This window comes from Microcaecilia unicolor, unplaced genomic scaffold (genome assembly GCF_901765095.1).
Source record: "Microcaecilia unicolor unplaced genomic scaffold, aMicUni1.1, whole genome shotgun sequence".
Lineage (NCBI taxonomy): Eukaryota > Metazoa > Chordata > Amphibia > Gymnophiona > Siphonopidae > Microcaecilia > Microcaecilia unicolor.
In genome coordinates this window covers 54,303-75,031 of record NW_021963281.1, presented here as the reverse complement: position 1 = coordinate 75,031, position 20,729 = coordinate 54,303, and the positions used below count along the sequence as shown (strand labels likewise).

Genomic DNA, 20,729 nt, shown 5'->3' with positions numbered 1-20,729 from the left:
CCAGACCGTTCCTGGCTGGTATGGCCAGTATATTTTATGCAGCTCCTCAGTACCTCTCCACAGTGGCGTAGCTAGGGTAGTTGACACCCGGGGCCGGTCCATTTTTAACACCCCCCCCCCCCCCCCAAAATCCAGTACTAGGCATACCGAGAATACAAAATACTCAGGACCTATAGAGCAATTCTACCATACCATAAGCAGTAATTTGTACGAGTCACACAAGGAAAAGGAAAGCATCTTAAACACTACAGTGAGCACTAGAACATCAATTCACCTATTGTAAAACGAAAACAGACAGATAGTACAGATCATCGATCCTGCACAGTCAATTGCCAACCGAAAGCCATGTCTTTTTCACAAATAGATACACCCTAATCCACTATAGAATAAGTAATCATAAACTTTCTATTTAGACAAAAATTAAACTGAACCCCCAAGATGCCAGACTCTGCATACAATGCAACACCACAGAAACAGAAAATGTCCTCTAGTACTGTGCAAAATATAAAGACAGCAGATGTAAATTTGAAAAAACTAACAAATACCAATCACCACTTTACAAATTAACAAATAGAAATAAAACAAATAATATCATTTTATTGGACTAATACATTTAGCTTTCAGAGGCCAAAACCTCCTTCCTCAGGTCAATTCAGTATAGTATTGTTACAGTGTCCTATCCTGACCTGAGGAAGGGGGTTTTGTTCTCCGAAAGTAAAATGTATTAAAATTAGTCCAATAAAAAGATTACCTTATTTACATGTTCTATTATGAACATTTATTAACACAGCTACAATACTACTTTATCCTAAAGCAAAAAAATAAAAATATATATTTATAGTTCGTTGTCTCTGGTTTCTGCTTTCCTCATCTTTTCACTGTCTTCCTTCTATCCAGCATCTGTCTTCGCTCTCTCTCTGCCATCCAGTGTCTGCCCTCTCTCTCTACCCCTTCCATCCACTATCTGCCCTCTCTTCCTTCCATCCACTTCTGCCCCTTCCATGCACCATCTGCCATCTCTCTCTCCCCCTTCCATCAACATCTGCCCTCTATCTCTGCCCCTTCCATCCATTTGCCCCAGTCTGCCCTCTTTCTCTTTCCCCTTCCACCCACCATCTGCCCTTTCTCTCTGCCCCTTCAATCCGTCTGCCCTCCCTCTCACATCCGTCCAGGGTCTGCCCTCCCTCACGTGCCCCCCTTCCATCCAGGATCTGTCCCCTCTCTCTCTGCCCCCTCTTTTCAGCCCCCAGTTCCAGTCCCCTTCATCCACCACATGCCTTGCATCCCCCCTTTCAGCCCCAGACCCATTCTCCCACCTGCCCCAGGCATGGACCCATTTTCCCTCCCGCCCCCATGTCAGACCCCAGTTACAGCTTCAGACCCCTTCTCCCATCTGAGCACTCCCCTCCCCCCTCTGAGCACCCCCCACCCCCCCCAATCCCCTTCTCTCCCCTCTCTGAGCACCCATCTGAGCTCCCCCACCCTCCCTAATCCCCTTTAAGCACCCCTCTGAGCTCCTCACCCTTCCCCAATCCCCTTCTCCCCTCTCTGAGCTCCCCACCCTCCCTAATCCCCTTTAAACACCACTCTGAGCTCCCCCACCCTTCCCCAATCCCCTTCTCCCCTCTCTGAGCTCCCCCACCCTCCCTAACCCCCTTTAAGCACCCCTCTGAGCTCCCCCACCCTTCCCCAATCCCTCTCTGAGCTCTCCCACCCTTCCCCAATCCCCTTCTCCCCTCTCTGAGCTCCCCCACCCTCCCTAACCCCCTTTAAGCACCCCTCTGAGCTCTCCCACCCTTCCCCAATCCCCTTCTCCCCTCTCTGAGCTCCCCCACCCTCCCTAACCCCCTTTAAGCACCCCTCTGAGCTCTCCCACCCTTCCCCAACCCCCTTCTCCCCCTCTCTGAGCTCCCCCACCCTCCCTAATCCCCTTTAAGCACCCCTCTGAGCGCCCCCCACCCCTCCCCAATCCCCTTCTCCCCCCCCGAGATCTGTTCTCCTGGTGCTCCTCCCCTGTCCTGCCTTTAACATTGTTTTTTTTCGACGCGCCGGAGCATGGCAGGCAGCGCGCCTCGCATCTGCCCTGCTAGTAAAAAGATCTCACCCTTCCCCAATCCCCTTCTCCCCTCTCTGAGCTCCCCACCCTCCCTAATCCCCTTTAAGCACTGAGCTCCCCCACCCTTCCCCAATCCCCTTCTCCCCTCTCTGAGCTCCCCACCCTCCCTAATCCCCTTTAAGCACCCCTCTGAGCTCCCCCACCCTTCCCCAATCCCCTTCTCCCCTCTCTGAGCTCCCCCACCCTCCCTAACCCCCTTTAAGCACCCCTCTGAGGTCCCCCCCCCCTCCCCAATCCCCCTCCCCTCCTTGATGCTCTCCCACCCTCCCTAATCCCCTTTAAGCACCCCTCTGAGCGCCCCCACCCCTCCCCAATCCCCTTCTCCCCCCCGAGATCTGTTCTCCTGGTGCTCCTACCCTGTCCTGCCTTTAACATTGTTTTTTTCGAAGCGCCGGAGCGTGGCAGGCAGCGCGCCTCGCATCTGCCCTGCTAGTAAAAAAGATCTCACCCTTCCCCAATCCCCTTCTCCCCTCTCTGAGCTCCCCCACCCTCCCTAATCCCCTTTAAGCACTGAGCTCCCCCACCCTTCCCCAATCCCCTTCTCCCCTCTCTGAGCTCCCCACCCTCCCTAATCCCCTTTAAGCATTCCTCTGAGCTCCCCCACCCTTCCCCAATCCCCTTCTCCCCTCTCTGAGCTCCCCCACCCTCCCTAACCCCCTTTAAGCACCCCTCTGAGGTCCCCCACCCCTCCCCAACCCCCCTCCCCTCCTTGATGCCCTCCCACCCTCCCTAATCCCCTTTAAGCACCCCTCTGAGCGCCCCAACCCCTCCCCAATCCCCTTATCCCCTCTGAGTCCCCCCCCCCCGAGATCCGTTCTCCTGCTGCTCCTACCCTGTCCTGCTTTTAACATTTTTTTTTCGAAGTGCCGGAGAGTGGCAGGCAGTGCGCCTCGCGTCTGCCCTGCTAGTAAAGAAGATCTCGCTGACGTCGTCGCCCTTCCCACATTGAGTCCCGCCCGCCTCTGAGGCAACTTCCTATTACTGCGAGGGTGGGCGGGACTCAGGGAAGGACGACGACGTCAGCGAGATCTTCTTTACTAGCAGGGCAGACGCGAGGCGCGCTGCCTGCCACTCTCCGGCACTTCGAAAAAAAAAATGTTAAAGGCGGAGCAGCGGGAGCGGAGCACCCCCCCCCCACCCGATGACACCCGGGGCGGACCGCCCCCACCGCCCCGCCCTTGCTACGCCACTGCCTCTCCACTCTCATTTCTCCCTACATTCCTCCCCGGGAACTCCGTTCACTGGGTAAATCTCTCTTATCTGCACCCTTCTCCTCCACTGCTAACTCCAGACTCCGTTCCTTTTATCTTGCTGCACCATATGCCTGGAATAGACTTCCTGAGCCAGTACGTCAAACTCCATCTCTGGCCGTCTTCAAATCTAAGCTAAAAGCCCACCTTTTTGATGCTGCTTTTAACTCCTAACCCTTATTCACTTGTTCAGAACCCTTATTTTATTATCCTCACTTTAATATTCCCTTATCTCTTTTTTGTCCTGTTTGTCTGTCCTAATTAGATTGTAAGCTCTGTCGAGCAGGGACTGTCTCTTCACGTTCAAGTGTACAGTGCTGCGTATGTCTAGAAGCGCTATAGAAATGATAAGTAGTAGTAGTAGTATAACACTTATTGTAAGCTTCTTTGGCACAAGAAGATGTTCTTCCTGATTCTGAATTATTTAATCAACCCAAACAAATAATACAAAATATAGGAGCTCTTTTAGTAAAGCACAGTAAAATCTGGGTTTAACTCACTAAACCCAAATTTCACAGTGTTTATGGGGGGAGGGGGGTTGAATATTTTATTGCAGGTCGTGCACTAATGTTCTCATTAGCTTGGGCACCTGCATAGAATTAATTCGGGAGTACTTTCCACCTCCTAGTTAGAAGGCACTAGGTGCTCTTACATTAACTCTGCGTTATCCAGTTAGCACACGCTAATCATATCATTTTATTTATTTATTTATTTATTAGGATTTATTTACCGTCTTTTTGAAGGAGTTCACTCAAGGTGGTGTACAGTAAGAATAGATCAAACATAAGCGATAGGCAATTACAGCAGTAAAAATATTCGAAAACAATACAAAGTATGGCATGGTATACTAGCAATGTCATAGTAACATAGTAGATGACGGCAGAAAAAGACCTGCACGGTCCATCCAGTCTGCCCAACAAGATAATTTCACGTGTGCTACTTTTTGTGTATACCTTACCTTGATTTGTATCTGCCATTGTCAGGGCACAGACCGTATAAGTCTGCCCAGCACTAGCCCCGCCTCCCACCACCAGCCCCGCCTCCCACCACACAATACGTAATAGAACATTATAATTGGTAGTGAAGGGTAAGGCAAAGTTGTAATATATAGATGGGTAAGAAAGTAGGAAGAATTATAAAGTAAAGTGACTGATTTGAAGAAAGTTGCAAATGGAGGAGTGGATAATACTAGCTGGATTATTATTATTATTATTAGCATTTGTAAAGCGCTACCAGACATACGCAGCACTGAACACCTGATACAAAGAGACAGTCCCTGCTCAAAAGAGCTTACAATCTAAATAATACAGACTGACAAGACAGTTACGGGTGAGGGAGTAATGGGAGCTAAAAAGCAGCAGTGAAAAGGTGGGTTTTCAGCATAGATTTGAAAACAGGTAGAGATGGAGCTAGACGTATAGCTGGATAATGCGGGTATGTCCACTCTCTGCCCACAACATACCCCCTCTGAAAAATATTTTTTTTTAATCACTATGCAAATAGGCAAAATACTGCAAAACACTTTAATATGTTTCTGTGGTAGCCTGTTCTCATACACTAACTGCACATCATGGGCTTAATGCTTTTTAGTAAATGGGCCTCATAGATTCAAAACAAGCCAGTTCTGCCCAGAACCTATAATCTAAATTCTTATTGCATGACTTTTCTTTCCCAGTTCTAATTTTTGCTCATTACCCCTTCATTCTTGAGTTTTATAGACAATTTATTTTGACTCTGGAGTGTTCAACTACATCCTCTGTTACTGTTTCATCCTCTCCAATATCCTTTGTGGTCCTCTTGACCTGTAGGTCAAAGATTTCTTCAGGAGGGAATCCTTTTGGTTCTGCCACTTTCACTGCCAACATATCGAGAGTTAGCACAGTGCCTGCCGGGATCTTCACTTTTGCAACCACTGACTTGCCTAGCTGTAAAAAACAAAACAACAGATTTGGCCTATGAAATACACTTTAGCATCAAGATCCATATGTACATATCCAGGAGAGTGAGCTAAGCAGGAAGGCCTTAATGTGAACATTAAAGGGATCTGAAAATACTTTAGCATAAGCACAGAATGGTTTGCATGCCTGCACATGTAAATGAAAGAATATTTAGGGATTGATATTCAGAAAAATTAAATCAGGCAGGAGACAGGCTTTTGCTGTTTAAATCGCAGTGAGCAAGCCATCCCTGGATCTTCAGTAGCACTTAACCATATAGTACTGCTGAAAATCCAGTGTGACTGCTGTGGTGCTCACTGCTGGATCTAGTTCAGGGGTGGAGTTGGAAAGGAGCCAGGAGTTATGTGGGCACCAGTTGTATTCAGTGACTGTGCCCACATAGCTAACTGGGTGTAGAGGACCACACAAAAGGCAGTCCTAACCACTCTGTCAGCTATGTGGATACGCACTGAATATCAGCCATAAATTCATAACTTGAGGGCACAGCCGAAGAACTGCATAGTCAGTGTCAGCGTTCACTTGGAGTGGGCACAATCAAACGGGGGCACCCATCTCTAAGGGCGCCCATCTCCAGGGACGGCCCCGGGAAGGGGTGGAGCCAACCGTATTATTGACCAAGATGAGCGCCCATCTTTCGTGTCAATAATACAGTCCAGGACTGCCCAAATCCCAACATTTAGGCCAACCTTAGAGATGGGCACCCTCGGTTTTCGCCAATAATGGAAACTGAGGACGCCCATCTCAAAAACGACCAAATTCAAGGCATTTGGTCATGGGAGGAGCCAGCATTCGTAATGCACTGGTCCCCCTCACATGCCAGGACACCAACCGGGTACCCTAGGGGGCACTGCAGTGGACTTCATAAATTGCTCCCAGGTACATAGCTCCCTTACCTTGTGTGCTAAGCCCCCCAAATCCCCCCCCAAAACCCACTCCCCACAACTGTACACCACTACCATAGCCCTTAGGGATGAAGGGGGGCACCTACATGCGGGTACAGTGGGTTTTGGGGGGATTTTGGAGGGCTCACATTTATCACCACAAGTGTAACAAGTAGGAGGAGGATGGGCCTGGGTCCGCCTGCCTGAAGTGCACTGCACCCACTAAAAACTGCTCCAGGGACCTGCGTACTGCTGTCATGGATCTGGGTATGACATTTCAGGCTGGCATAGAGGCTGGCAAAAAATGTTTTTTAATTTTTTGGGTGGGAGGGGGTTGGTGACCACTGGGGGAGTAATGGGAGGTCATCCCCCATTCCCTCTGGTGGTCATCTGGTCAATTGGGGCACCTTTTCGAGGCTTGGTCGTGAAAAAAATTGGACCAAGTAAAGTCGGCCAAATGCTTGTCAGGGATGCCCTTCTTTTTTCCATTATCAGCCGAAGCCGGCCATCTCTTAACCAAGCCCACATCCCGCCTTTGGTACGCTGCCGACACACCCTGAACTTTGGCCAGCCCCGCAACGGGAAGCAGTTGACGGCCAGGGCCAGTCTTAAGGCGAGGCGACTGAGGCGGCCGCATAGGGCCTCGCGCTCAGGGGGACCCGCGCGGCGGACCTCAGGTCGCCCCACTCCGCCCGAGCTCCAGTCCTCCCTCCCTCCCTCCCAACGGTGCGCGATGGCGGCGTGGTGGGGGTGCTCGTTCTCCGAGTCTGTTCCCGCTGCTCCCACCCTGTCCTGCCTTTAAAAAAACAATTTGGAAGTGCCGGAGTGACAGGCAGCGCCTCGCGTCTGCCCTGCTGTCTAAAAATCTCTTCGACGTCATTGGGCCTTCCCACATTGAGTCCCGCCCACCTCTGAGGTAACTTCCTATTACTGCAAGGGTGGGCGGGACTCAGTGTGGGAAGGTCCAACAACGTCGAGGAGATTTTTACTAGCAGGGAGGGCAGATGCGAGGTGCAGCCTACCACTGTACACTCAGAGCTTTTCCTCTGCCGCACCCTGAACCTCTGATGCAACATCTTTATTCACAAGGGTGGGTGGGGCGCGGCACAGGAAATGTTCTTGGCCGTCTTGGACAGCTTGTGCTGACTGCTGCTGCTGGCAAAGAAATGAGGTTTGTTGGACCAGGTTGGGGGAGGATGAAGGAGAAGTGCTGCACACATGGGAGGGAGGGGGCTGAGGGGAGAAGAGCAAAAGGTCTGGGGGTCTGAGGGAGGGTGGGGGAGAAGAGGGGAAAATGCTGTAATCATAGGAGGGGTAGCTGGGGGGAGAAGAGCAAGAGCTCTGAGGGGAGGGGTGGCTGGGGGGAGAAGAAGACATTTCTGGACTCATCAGGGGTTGGCTGAGGGGAGAAGAGCAAGAGGTCTAGGGGGCTGAGGGGAGAAGAGGGAAAGTGCTAGACTCATGGAGGAGGGATGAGAGAAGAAGAGGGAGAGGTCTTTGGGGGCTGAGGGAAGAAGATGGAAGGTACTGGACACATAGGGTGGACTGAGAGGAAGAGAAAGAGGGAGAGATGTTGGAGGTGGATGAGGGAAGAAGAGGGAGAGGTCTTTGGGGGCTGAGGGAAGAAGATGGAAGGTACTGGACATATGAGGGGGGCTGAGAAGGAGAGACGCTGGACCTGTGGGGGGAGGGGGCATGAGAGAGAGGGGAGATGTCAGACTATGGATTAGGGTGTATCTGTGTTTGTGAAACAGACATGGCTTTCAGTTGGCATTGACTGTGCAGGATCGACAAGCCCTGGAGCTGGGGGCCTTGGAGCTTGGAGGGAGGGGTGGCCGGCCCTGGAGCTAGGTGGGGGTGGAGCTAGGGTGGGGCGGGGTTAGGGTGGGGGCGGGGCTAGGGTGGGGCCCCATCATATTGGTCTGCATAGGGCCCTGCACTTGCTAAGACCGGCCCTGTTGACGGCGCTCAAAATCGGTTTTCGATTATGCCGATTTGGGCGCCTCTGAGAGAAGGGCGGCCATCTCCCGATTTGTGTCGAAAGATGGCCACCCTTCTCTTTCGAAAATAAGCTGGATAGGCACAGTTCAGGAAATGCTGCTGCCTGAATTACAACAAACAAGGGAAATAATAAAGCATCAATACATATAATATTCACAACAAGTTATGCATTCACTGGTTGGTGACAAACACATGACTTACTTTTAAAATATGTACAGATTATATAGGACAGTTTAACTCACATTTTTTCCCATTTAAGGCCTATTTATGGGAGGATACAAACCAGTGCAGAAATGTATTCATTTAGCTGTGATATAGGCATGGCCACTGCTTGCACATATTTTTATCAGCACTATTTGAACGAATAATACTATTGAATATATGTATCAACGTAAATGCCAAGGATGGTACTAAATTTTAAATGGCAGCTCCTTATGAATATTAATCCTAAAGTTTTCACTGGGTACCAACAAAATGGTGAAGAAATGAAGGGGGTCTTTATGCTATATATTTGAAGTGCCTAGGTGTGTCTCCTCTTACCTTTCTCTCTGTCATTCTGTTACTTGTCTTGGGGTTCTTTTACTAAGGTATGTTAATGGATTTAGTGCACGCTAATGAATTAGTGTGTGTTAAATGCTAAAAATCTCATTGGTATACAATGAGCTGTGCAGCATTTAGTGTGTGCTAATCATTAGCAAGCACTACATTCATTAGCGCAACTTAGTAAAAGACCCCCCAAGACATGTAACAGAATGACAGAGAGAAAGGTAAGAGGAGACACACCTGGGCACTTCAAAAATATATCTATCCTTGTCTGCAAAAGGCAAATTTGTTTCTAAGCAACAGGTTCTCAGAAGACAAAGGTCTTTCTGGTCAATTACACTGTAACTGTGGTCAAAGATCATTGTAGGCATTCAGGCCCAGATAATCAAAAGTAAATATGGGCACTAGAGGCCATTAACGCTGGACTAGTGACCACGTTTGCCTGCGCCTCAGGATCAGAGCCAGCGAGCGCATGAAATAATGTGTTTGCCAGCTCTGACCGCTAATTGCATGCAAGTGAGGTTCTCTCGCATTCCTCCCTTATGATCAATGGGTAGTATGTCAAACAAGGACACTGCTTCCACTGCAAACCCTATGCCAGCTCCCAGACCTGTCAAACGTAAGCCCGCCACCCTTTCCAAACACAAGGCCCCACCCCCCAAATACTAAAAAGACCTGGTGGTCCATTCAGGGCCGGTCTTAGCAAGTGCGAGGCCCTATGCAGACCAATTTGATGGGGCCCCGCCCTAGCCCTGCCCCCATCCTAACTCCGCCCCCACCCTAGCTCCACCCCCACCCTAGCTCCAGGGCCGGCCACCCCGCCCTCCGAGCTCCAAGGCCCCCAGCTCCAGGGCTTCCCCCTTAGGGCCCCCAGCTCCAAGGCCTCCCTCCCTCCCAGCTCCAAGGCCCCCCTCCCTCCTGGTCATTTTTTAACACCCCCCTCCAAAATCCAGTACTAGGTATGCCGAGAATACAAAACACTCAGGACCTATAGAACAATTCTACCATACCATAAGCAGTCATTTCTACGAATCACACAAAGAAAAGGAAAACATCTTAAAACACTACAGTGAGCACTAGAACATCAATTCACCTATTGTAAAATGAAATGTAATTTGAGACCACTGGAACACGATGCACGAAGCTTGCAACCCTTTTCAATCAAGTAGCTAGATTTTGGAGAGCATTTCAAAATCAAACTTTGCACTGCAAATCCATCATCTTTCTCCTAAAACTTAATACATTTAATATCAATGAATATTTTACTAGTTGAAAACATACAGGAAAAGCATAATCAAGGAATCTCAGGGTAATCAGGCTGACAATTATGTGCTTGTTAAAGGGGATAGGATACTTGCATCACATGCTCAACATGGCAAGTATCTTAGATGCCAACATTTCAAAACGACTGGAGATACCAAACAGAATACAAATTACTTCTCCCGTCCCTACACACAATGAAGGCACTCGCTCAATACCCACTGCACCAACAGAACTGGCTTCTATACCAGATACATGTTTGGGTTTAGATTTCTGTAGAAAGACTTTCGGCTATTTTTAATCCAGTATACTGCGAGATTTCGAGCCCAACTTCTTAATAAAAACGAAGTAGGGGTGGTACAGAGAGCAGACAACAGCCTAGCTATAACTTCTAATACCCACTGATGAGAACCACACTGTTGTGTATGCTGTTCTCTATACACTGTCCAGAAATACCTGCCGTTTAAGGACAGTACTACCCGACCCCGCCCTGCTCCCCTACGGCAAGCCGCCAACACGTACCACAGTGCGGAAGAAGAGACCCAACTCTAATCCCATGCTCTCTCGAGAGGCCAGCAGCATACCGCAAACACAAACTCAGCCCGCCCCTGCCTCCGATGTTCACCCGATACCACAACTCATTGGCTGCGAGTTTGTGATTGACGACATCTGCGCCAATTAAACTTAGCAAGGAAACGTCTGAAAAGGGAATGACTAGGTGGTAGTTGCTTGGTTACAGTAGTAACGTTAGACGTTGAGTGTTTGACTCTGGTTTTAAATAATTTGGTTCTAAGAGTCCACGGTACGGAAGGGAAACTTGTTTGAACAGTACAGTACAGCAGGACAGGGTGGGAGCAGTGGGAGCGCAGCACCCCCCCACCCGCTGACATCCGCCCCCACCACGCCACCGTCGCGCACTGTTTGGAGGGAGGGAGGGAGGACTGCAGCTCGGGCGGTTGGGGCAGGGCAATTTCAGGCACGCCGCGCGAGGCCCCCCTGAGCGCGAGGCCCTATGCAGCCGCCTCGGTTGCCTCGCCTTAAGACTGGCCCTGGGTCCAGTGGGACCGCTAGCCCCCACCCCCAACACTAACAAGAACCTGGTGGTCCAGTGGGACCTCTAGCCCTCCACACCCCCTCTCGCACCCCTCCCCCTCCTTTGGTGGCCTACCTCGAGGTTGGAGGAGGGAGGGATTAGCACTCCCTCCCTCCTCTGCAGGCGCCTCCTCAAAATGGAGATGCTTCCATTAAAGGGTTAAGCCTTGCCGAGCACATCCCAGAATGCACTGGACAGGGTGCCGCCATTTTGAGGAGGCACCCGCAGAGAAGGGAGGGAGTGCTAGTCCACCGCGGGGGGGGGGGGGGAGGTTGCGCAGGAGCAGGTATGGAGGGATAGCGATCCCAATGGACCACCAGGGTTCTTGTTAGTGTTGGGGATGGGGGCTTATGTTTGACAGGTCTGGGAGAAAATCCCGGATCTGTCAAACCTCTTCTGCTGTTTGACAGGTCCAGGTTTTTTGTTTTTTTGACAGCCTGGACTGTCAAACAACTTCTTTAGAAGGACTGTGCCTTGGAAGCATGCCGAGGCACAATCCTCTCACAGAAGTACTCCTATGATTAGAATTAATAGTGTGTCTAAATGCATTCTATTAGCTCTGATCATAGGGCTATTAATGCCCCGTGCTGTTCCACGCTAATTTTAAAATGCTGTTTGGAACAGCACGGGGCTTCTGATCATCTGCACCTCAGAGACTTGAAACTCAAGAACACCTTAATCTCAAATGCTCTTATGAATTGATAATAATTTTGGCTTTGGTGCAGTACTAATTTGTTGTGATCTCTGAGGCAATAACAGACTGTAAGATATATCTATTTCAGTGTCCAGGGTGGTCAGATGTGACTTGGGTTTTCCCCTTACATGCTTCCTTCTTGATACTATTCTTCTCATAATGTTCTTTGAAAATGTTTAATGACACGTGAGTTCCAAACAAACAGTCCTTTCTATTTTCGTCTTAAATAGAACTCTCTGCTATTCTCTTACCTGCTATATACTAGCTCTTTTCTTACTGCCCAGCAATCCAAATGTGCCTTGCTAAGTTTGTACAGCCTGAAAAACCAGCTGGTAAAGTCATTAGGACAAGATGCTATTGTAACTTTGGCATGCTCATGCTTTATAGAGGGGGTCTTTTACTAAGCCGTAGGTAGCCTTTTTAGCTCATGGAAGAAATCTGGCAGTAAACACTGAGATGCCCATTATATTCCTATGTCTAGGCGTTTACTGCCAGCTGGTTTCTACTGCAAGCTAAAAATGCTAAGCAGCTTAGTAAAAGACTCCCAGAATGCAGACAGTATGTAATGTGCTCAGGCTATTTAGTATGTCTGGAATTTTTTTTAGGATTCTACTGATACTTGCTTTTGATTACAGAAGCTAGAAGGATGGTTAATATATTTGTCCTTCTAAATTTCTCCAGTCCTCTTCTAGTTGTGTGCAAGAGTCTATTTTCAGGATGACTAGCTGTGGAGATTAGGGGTAGGATCCAGCCACAGAAGCAGAGCACTAGAAGGCTGCTCCGGTCACAGAAAGGAAAGTGATAAACCGGGGCAAATTAACATGCTGTAGAAATTAAGTTTTTCATGTGGAAAATAAAAGAGAAATGAAGCCATGGGAAAAGCAGTGACAACAGTTGCAGCATTCAAAAACTGATTCACAGTAACAATAATTACTGAACTGAACTTTTCAAACCTTTCATCTCCTTTCTCGATCACAAATACATAAAGAAGCAACACAGATATAAATATACACACATACACACACACGTGTAAATATTCATGCACACAAAAGCAAGCATGTACAGAAACACATGCAAACAAACAAAATAGAAACACACAGGTAAATATACAAAACAAAGATATACATAACACACAGACAAAACACGGGTACAAAATATATGCACACACAAGAGTTGGAAAGAATTCCATGAGTCATGCTCTAAGTACTTTCCCCACTTGTTTTATCATTCATTAAGGGGGTCTTTTACTAAGCCGCAGTAGTGTTTTGTTTTGTTTTTTTGCTTGTGGTAGAAATCAGCTGGTGGTAAACACAGAGATGCCCATTATATTCCTATGGGTGTCTAGGCGTTTACTGCCAGCTGATTTCTACTGCAAGCCAAAAGCAGTACCGCAGCTTAGTATAAGACCCCCTTAGTGGCTTTTCTCTTTTTAACTTGCGGCTCAATATTCAAAATAAAGGGAACTCCTAAATTTGTGTTCCTAAATGTGTGCGCTATTTTCAGCCAAACTTGGGAGCCCAAAGGGTTCTTTTACTAAGGTGCGCTGAAAAATGGCCTGCAGTAGTGTATGCACAGGTTTTGGGCATGCGCAGATCCATTTTCCAGCGTGCCTGTAAAAAGTGCCTTTTTAAAATTTTGCTGAAAATGGATGTGGCAAAATAAAAATTGGTGCACATCCATTTTGGGTCTCAGACCTTACCGCCAGCCATTGACTTAGCGGTAAGTCTCTCACATTAACCATGCGCTAATCACCCACGTACCACCTGATTTTTGACATGCACCAGAAAATAAAATATATTTTCTGGATCATGTCGCGGACACGTGTCAAAATAAAATTACCACACGGGCCACACAGTAGCCGGGTGGTAACTCCGAATTTGCATGTGTTGGGTGTGTGTAGGCGCCTAAGTGGCTTAGTAAAAGGGCCCTTAAGTTTTCAGCTTAAAATGTATCTTAATTTAGGAGCTTAAAATTTATCAGGTGAATATTCAGCCAGTGGTAGTCAGCTTTAGCACATCCTTCTTTAGACCACTTTTGCTGCATTAAACACACACTAGTGCCTAACACGACCTAGAAAAAAGGGCCCTTTAGTCAGTTATCTTGGTCAATTTTCAAAGGCTTTACTCTGGCCAGCTATATTCTTTTGAAGTCTGCTAGACCCCTTTGAATATTGATCTCAATGATTACTAAATTCAGAGCTGCTTTCTGGAGAATTTGTCTGACCTGCTGATTATGAATATACAAGGATAAATACCTTCTCTTTACAGGAAATTTCACAGGGCAGTAGCTGTTTGATTGGAGACCCAATCGCCTTCTCCACAGTGCGGATGGATTTCACTAATTCAGCTAATTCATTTGGCTCCAGAGAAGCTGCATGATCACTTCCTTTCCAGGTTTTGTCCAAGGTCACATGACGCTCCACGACCTTTGCACCCATGGCTACAGCAGCTATTGTTATGGCAATACCAGTTTCATGCCCAGAGTATCCAATGGGAATATCAGGAAATTCAGATTGATATGCCTTCAAAAAATATGTAAATTTTATTTCTTTAACATCATTTATGACCTGTCAAAAATTCTAGTGTAGGAATAGTATAATATTTGATGATAGTGATCAATTTGTTAGTGTTTTTAAGTATACTGTCAGTATGTTGGATTACTCATTCTTTAGGTACACAAAACATGTGAATTAAATCATTTGTACAAGTGTTCTTCAATGCAAGGCCCAGGGGCCAATGGCAGCCCCTGGAGACCTCTGGGATGGCCCCATTGTCTTTCTGAGTTTTTTTGGTTTTGTTTTGTTTTTTTGCCACTCTGCCTCTCTACACAGGCCTAGGACAAAAAGGGGAAAGTGGGTGGAGGGAAGAACCGCATTCTTGAAGGACAAGGCATTTCTCAATAGACAAAAGAGAATGCATTTGGAAATGCTCACAATCTTGAGGATACCACTCATTGAAGTTTGTAGGTGAGCTGGTGGGGATGGATGTCATTGACACACACTGGTCAGCAGTGTTGTGACCCCACATATTTGGTGGCTCTCCTTCAGCTCATTAAAATCCAAAGTGGCCCCAGCTAAAAAAATTAATGAAGTCCGCTGCTTTATACCGTTAGAACATTGCTTAAACAGAACCTGCTTTATATCTTTTCAAAAGTAAGTCCTATTCTAACTGAAGTGACACTGGGAGTTTTTTCACAACTGTGGACCAGTGACCTGAAGCACACATGCTCCTGTAAAAGCTTTACACATTACTTTCAATGGTGGAAAAAGAAATTGACCCTGCTGTGACAATCATAAGGTATGAGAGTGAATTATTGATTGCATATAAACTGTCATCATGCCATATTGTGCCTTAGGGATTTAGAATTAATTCAGGCATTTATAGGCAACTTATAGGCATAATGAGATGTCATGATATGGTCAAATCGAGCATATCCAGTCAGCATACAGGTTGTGGCATAATTCATAATAAATATCTAGTAAGTATACAGACACAAGTAAGTCATAGTAAGTAGCATTGCAATAATCCTTGGCTGTCAAACATAATGATTGTAGCATGGAACAAAAATTAGGTATCACAATAATAGGTTACAGCCTTCATTAACATACCAAATTTAAAAAACAAATTCTAAACATCTATGAATCTGATGTTTCATATTTAATATGGAGTCTAAAATAACTGCTAGGTAACATATTTCTTTGTGAAAAGGCCACATCCATTTGGACACATCACTCAAACAATCAGCAAGAACCATCACTGGTTAGCTAAACATATAGGGGAGAAATAAAAATTAAAATAACGTCCATCTAGAGCCTATAGGAGACCACATGTTTCCAGAATAGTGGTTTCCTGGGGCACCCAGTTTGCAATGGCTTTCACATTATCAACTCCTCCAAAATGTTACAACCGTCCCTTAGGGGGTCTTTTACAAGGCCATGCTAGTGTTTTTTAGCTTGTGGTAAAAATCAACTGGCGGTAAACTTTGAGATAACCATTATATTCCTATGGGCATCTAAATGTTTTCCGCCAGCTGATTTTTACTGCAAGCTAAAAACAGTAGTGTGGCTTTGTAAAACAGAGCCAACTAATAACAGATTGACCAATTTCAAGTTCACCCAATCTATGAATATTTTATGGTCCAGAGTGTCAAAGGATGTATTCATAAGGGAATCTCTCAGGGCTCTGCTCTCTCAGCTCTGTTTTTGATATGTATTACTATCCTTTCTGTGGAGAACATTTGAATCTCTTTACCACATGTACACTGGCAAAATTATGATGTACCTGTCAAGTACTTCTGATGTGAGTACTGTCATTGCTGAGAATAATCTGAAGACCTCCTACTGCCATTGGTTTGATCTTACATTAATATTATGATATTGTTCGTTTGTTATAATGTTACAGTAGGAAATTCTAACTTAAGTTAACATCTCTGGTCAGGTAATTGCTATCACATGTAAGGCCCGATATTGGCATCCTGGTGGATGTAGATTTTTCTTTCAAATTACTTACGCAGATAATACAGATGAAGTTTTGTTTGTTTGTTTGTTTTTTTACTTAAAGATGCATGTTGAGAAGTGTTGTTGTTTTTTACATTTCTCCTCCCTTCTTTTACGCTTTTTAAAGTATGTACATTATTACACAGGTTTATATTATATTGTTCTTCTGTAATTAAAAAAATGGTTCCAGCCCCAAGCCTGGGACACATAACATCAGCTGTACCTGATACTGAGCATAGAGAAGGATAGTAGGAGGGGTGAGGGGAGAGGAGGGGAAGGTGTGACTTGGAGATAACTTAGGTTAAAGGTAGCATTAGGTGTGATTTGTGGGACTGTGTAAAGAAACAGATTGGTTGTTTGTGTGTTTTGGCAGGCTGTGGGCAGTTGTGTGAGAGTGAGTGAAAAGGGCTGCTAGTGCATGTGAGAAAATCTATGTGAAGAAATTTGCGTGCAAGTTAGTGAGAAGAATTGAGAATTTGTCTTCTTTATCTGTGGGAATCCTTGGGTTTTGTTAAGTTAATTTCAGAGGTTGTATGGCTGAGCTGTATTTGTGTTTACCTGTGAGAGGGGGAGAAGTTGCACCTCGAGTTTCTTTTCTTTTATCAGCTGTTTTTCACTGTTGTGCATCTATGCTTTGTGCAGTATTTGGAAGGATTGTGCTGAGCTGGAGGTCAGTATCACTAGTATGCTTTTGGCAGCAGTGGTCTCAGAGACTGTCAGCTGCTCTGTAGGGCTTTGGGGAGTTTCTGGGGCCTTTTGTGCCATTCAGTGCACTCCCTTCTGGTTTGTTGCTTGGGTTATCTGGGGAGAGGGCCAGAGGGGGGAGCGCGAACTGGTGGGCTTGGACGAGTCAGGTTAGTGTTGAGTTAGCTGTTTTTGCTGGCCTCTCTAGTTGATGAGTGAGTACAAAAGAGAGGGTTCCAAGTACATCAGGAAACAGAAAGCACAAGTGGACCTCTAGAAACAGGACAAAGAGAATGCTTTATTGAAAGGACCCAACATGGGCTATGTTTCAATGACCAAGTGCCTGCATCAGGGGTCTAGCAAAATACTGCGGCCACCTGAAGTAACTTCCTGTTTTGCTCAGGCAGGCGCAGTAAAGGGAAGAGGTGGGTGCCAGTGATGGCAGGGCAGCATATGGGGATCGTCACTGTGACGAGGTAAAACGCCAGGGGTGCGGCATGTTAGCTCCGCCTCAGGCGCATCTTGCCTTGGTTTGGGGCGGCCCTGTGTTCAAGCATATAATCTCCCTGAGAAGTGCCTTAATTCTTGAGCTTTGAAATTAACGAAGGAGCTGAGGAGACTGCTATCCACAGAAAGGGCTGCCAGTAGACAAGATCTCTAGGTTCTGAGCTGTAGGAGAGCTGTTCTGTTCCGGCACCATTTCTAATCAATCCTGTTGTCCTCAGAAAACATCTGTTTATAGGAGAGCAACATTGCTGTAGAAGCCAGAAAGTATATGCAATGAAAGAACATGACTATTTTACATAACTCAGGTAAAACTGCACATGTTCTTGTCATTATACAATGTATGTACCACCAATGTCCCTATACTCATTTAACCCCTCTTTTCAAGTTACTCCATTGACTTCCTCTCCATTTCCATATACAGTTCAAGTTTCTCTTACTGGCTTACAAGTGGATTCATTCTGCAGCTCCTCAATAATCTCTCCCTACATCCCTCCCTGGGAACTCCATTCTTCAGATGTCTCTCATATCTGTACCCTTCTCATCCACTGCCAACTCCAGATTCCATTCCTTCCATCTTGCTGCACCATCCCCCTGATTCTATAAAAGTCACCAAAAATTGCATTTGCAAATTTAGGCAGATTTACGTGCACAATTTAATAGAATCACAAGCCAATTAGTGCCAATAATTGGCTATCAACCAATTATTGGCACTAAGATTTAGTTGGGACTATTGCGTGTAAATTTAAGTACAGGATCTGTACCCAAAATTTATGCACAGCCCCCCCCCCCCCCAAAAAAAAAAGAGGGCACAGAAATAGGAGGATCATGGGATTTGGGGACTGACTGGGGGCATAGTTTTGATTTACACATATATTTATAGATTATGGGTGCTCCGCATGTAAATATAGGAGTGGCCATTTGCACCACGTTTTCATTGGTACAAATGGCAGTGCCTAAATTTACACAAGACACAGCGAAAATGACACAAATAATAGGTCTCTTGAGAGTGTTCTCGCACAGCAGTTTCATTCACACCAGTTTTTATGCTGGTTTTATATCGATTGGTACACTGTCCTTTTTATCATGAAGCCTTTGAGAGACTGAAAAGACTCCTGAGGCAGCCAATTGTCCGAAACACAGCCGTGCCGAGTCTTTTAAGTTACACGATAAATCTGGACTAATCAAGCATTGCCAAGAGACCTGTTATTTGTGTCATCTTTGTTGCGTCTTGTGTGATTTTGAGTGTGTGAAGATTAGTTTTCTTCTTTGTTTACATCAGAGCCTAAATTTACGCATGACATCTCTGCTTACATAAATCCTGGTGTGTAGATTTAGGCGCAGAGGGCCATATTCTATAACTACACACGTAAATTTCAGAACACCCATGAAATGCATATTTCCCCACACATAACCACACCCCTTTTGTCTGTGCACATTAGACTTTAGGCACAATGCATTACAGAATATGCCTACTGAGTTATGTGCATAAATTCTAATTGTTGCCAATTAGTGCTCATTATTGCTTAAGTGCTGTTATCAATGCTAATTAGCTTGTTAAGCCAATTAAGTTACGCTGTTATAGAATCCACCTAGATTCCGATGTGGATCTCTAGGCACACTATATAGAATCTGGGGGGCAATAGGTATAGACTATAATAATGCAAATAGAATTTTGAAACACCCATGACCAGTCCATTCCGTGCCCATAACCATGCTCCCTTTTCAACTATGTGACTTAGAATTTACACGCATAATGTTACAGAATACACTTAGGGCTTCTTTTACAAAGCTGTGCTACTGATTCTCAGTGCAGCAAATGAGAGAAAGCCCATTCAATTCCTATAGGCTTCCTCTCATTTGCCACTCGGCTTTGCAAAAGAAGCTCTTAGTGAGTTGTGCATGTAAATCTTAATTAATGCCAATTAGTGCTGACAATTGCTTAACATCCAATTAACAGTGCTGATTAGCTAGTTAACCAATTAAGTTACGCGCATTGTTGTAGAATATGCTTTGATTTCTGCACAGAAATTAAGGCTCAATACATAGAATTTGGGGGTTTGTATGTGAACATTGACTCCTGCACATAAGCATGTATAAATGTCCATGGCTTCATTTAAGACATGATTCTAGCAGCTTTACTGAGGCAATTTTATAAAGTTACTTCATGTCGAACAGATGCAGCTTGATGCATGACTGCATTCTGACAAATCCCACTACTTTACTTCTCAACTATTTTGTAGAAATAGAAACATGAAGGCAGATAAGGACTGAAAAAGTAAAAGAGAGGCATGTTGTGCATTGTGTTCAACTGTGTGCTTTCTCCTCATTTTGTGAGATCTTGTATAGAAATAATAAGGTTTAAGCAAATTTAAAATCTAATGTTAGGATTTCTGGCTCTTAGGATGCAAGTTCCTCCATATCTTGCATCTTTAACTATTCCTTATTCCCCAGCCCATGCTCTTAGGTCCATTGATCAGAGGATGGTCCTAACTGGGCCATGAGTTGCGCACTTCGAATCCACAAGACACAGTGCTTTCTTTTTCACTGCCCGGGGGATCTGGAACTTGCTTCCTTTAAACAGTCATAGTGAACTTTTTTTAAGCCTTTAAATCTAAATTGAAAGCATGGTTTTTTTTGCAAGCTTTTGAGCCTTGAGTCGGGTCAGGTGGGATTCAGTGCACTACCTTACATGTGAAGTGTTTTTCTCCCTCGTCCTTTTCTCTTTTCTATGATTAGTGGAATTCTTTTCCCCTCTATGTTTTTAGATTGTAAACTGCTTAGCTCTACCTGTTAGTTTGAGCGATATAGTACATTTTGAATAAATAAATAAATAAATGAGGTGTGATTTATTTACAAATTAATATTTCTGTGTTGTTCCATCAGAGTTGTGTGGCAGAGCCGGTGGTGGGAGGCGGGGCTAGTGCTGGGCAGACTTCCACAGTCTGTGCCCTGAAAATGGCAGATACAAATCAAGGTCGGGTAGACACATAAAGTAGCACATATGAGTTTATCTTGTTGGGCAGACTGGCTAGACCGTACAGGTCTTTCTCTGCCGTCATCTACTATGTTACCATGTTACTATGATATCTCTTTTCACCAAATCTGACACTGCATATCTAGCCAATGAAATAAGGGGTCCTTTTACTAAGCTTGGGTAAGCACTAATGCACGCTTACTGCAGGTTGAAAAATAATACTGTGGGGCGCATTCAGGCGTCCCGAAGTAGTTTTGAGATCAGCGCACGCTA

At 45.7% G+C, this 20,729-nt stretch overlaps 1 protein-coding gene across 1 annotated transcript in view; it reads right to left on the bottom strand.

Annotated features, from left to right (window-relative positions):
- Positions 1 to 4,822: 4,822 nt before the first annotated feature.
- Positions 4,823 to 20,729, bottom strand: part of LOC115459142 (sialic acid synthase-like) — a gene marked incomplete at its 5' end in the record, with an annotated part of 54,700 nt that continues 38,793 nt past the window's right edge. The window contains 2 exons of the mRNA XM_030189016.1: positions 4,823 to 5,291; positions 14,051 to 14,317. Coding sequence (XP_030044876.1) covers positions 5,079 to 5,291; positions 14,051 to 14,317 — 480 coding nt within the window. The remainder of the gene's footprint in view (positions 5,292 to 14,050; positions 14,318 to 20,729) is intronic.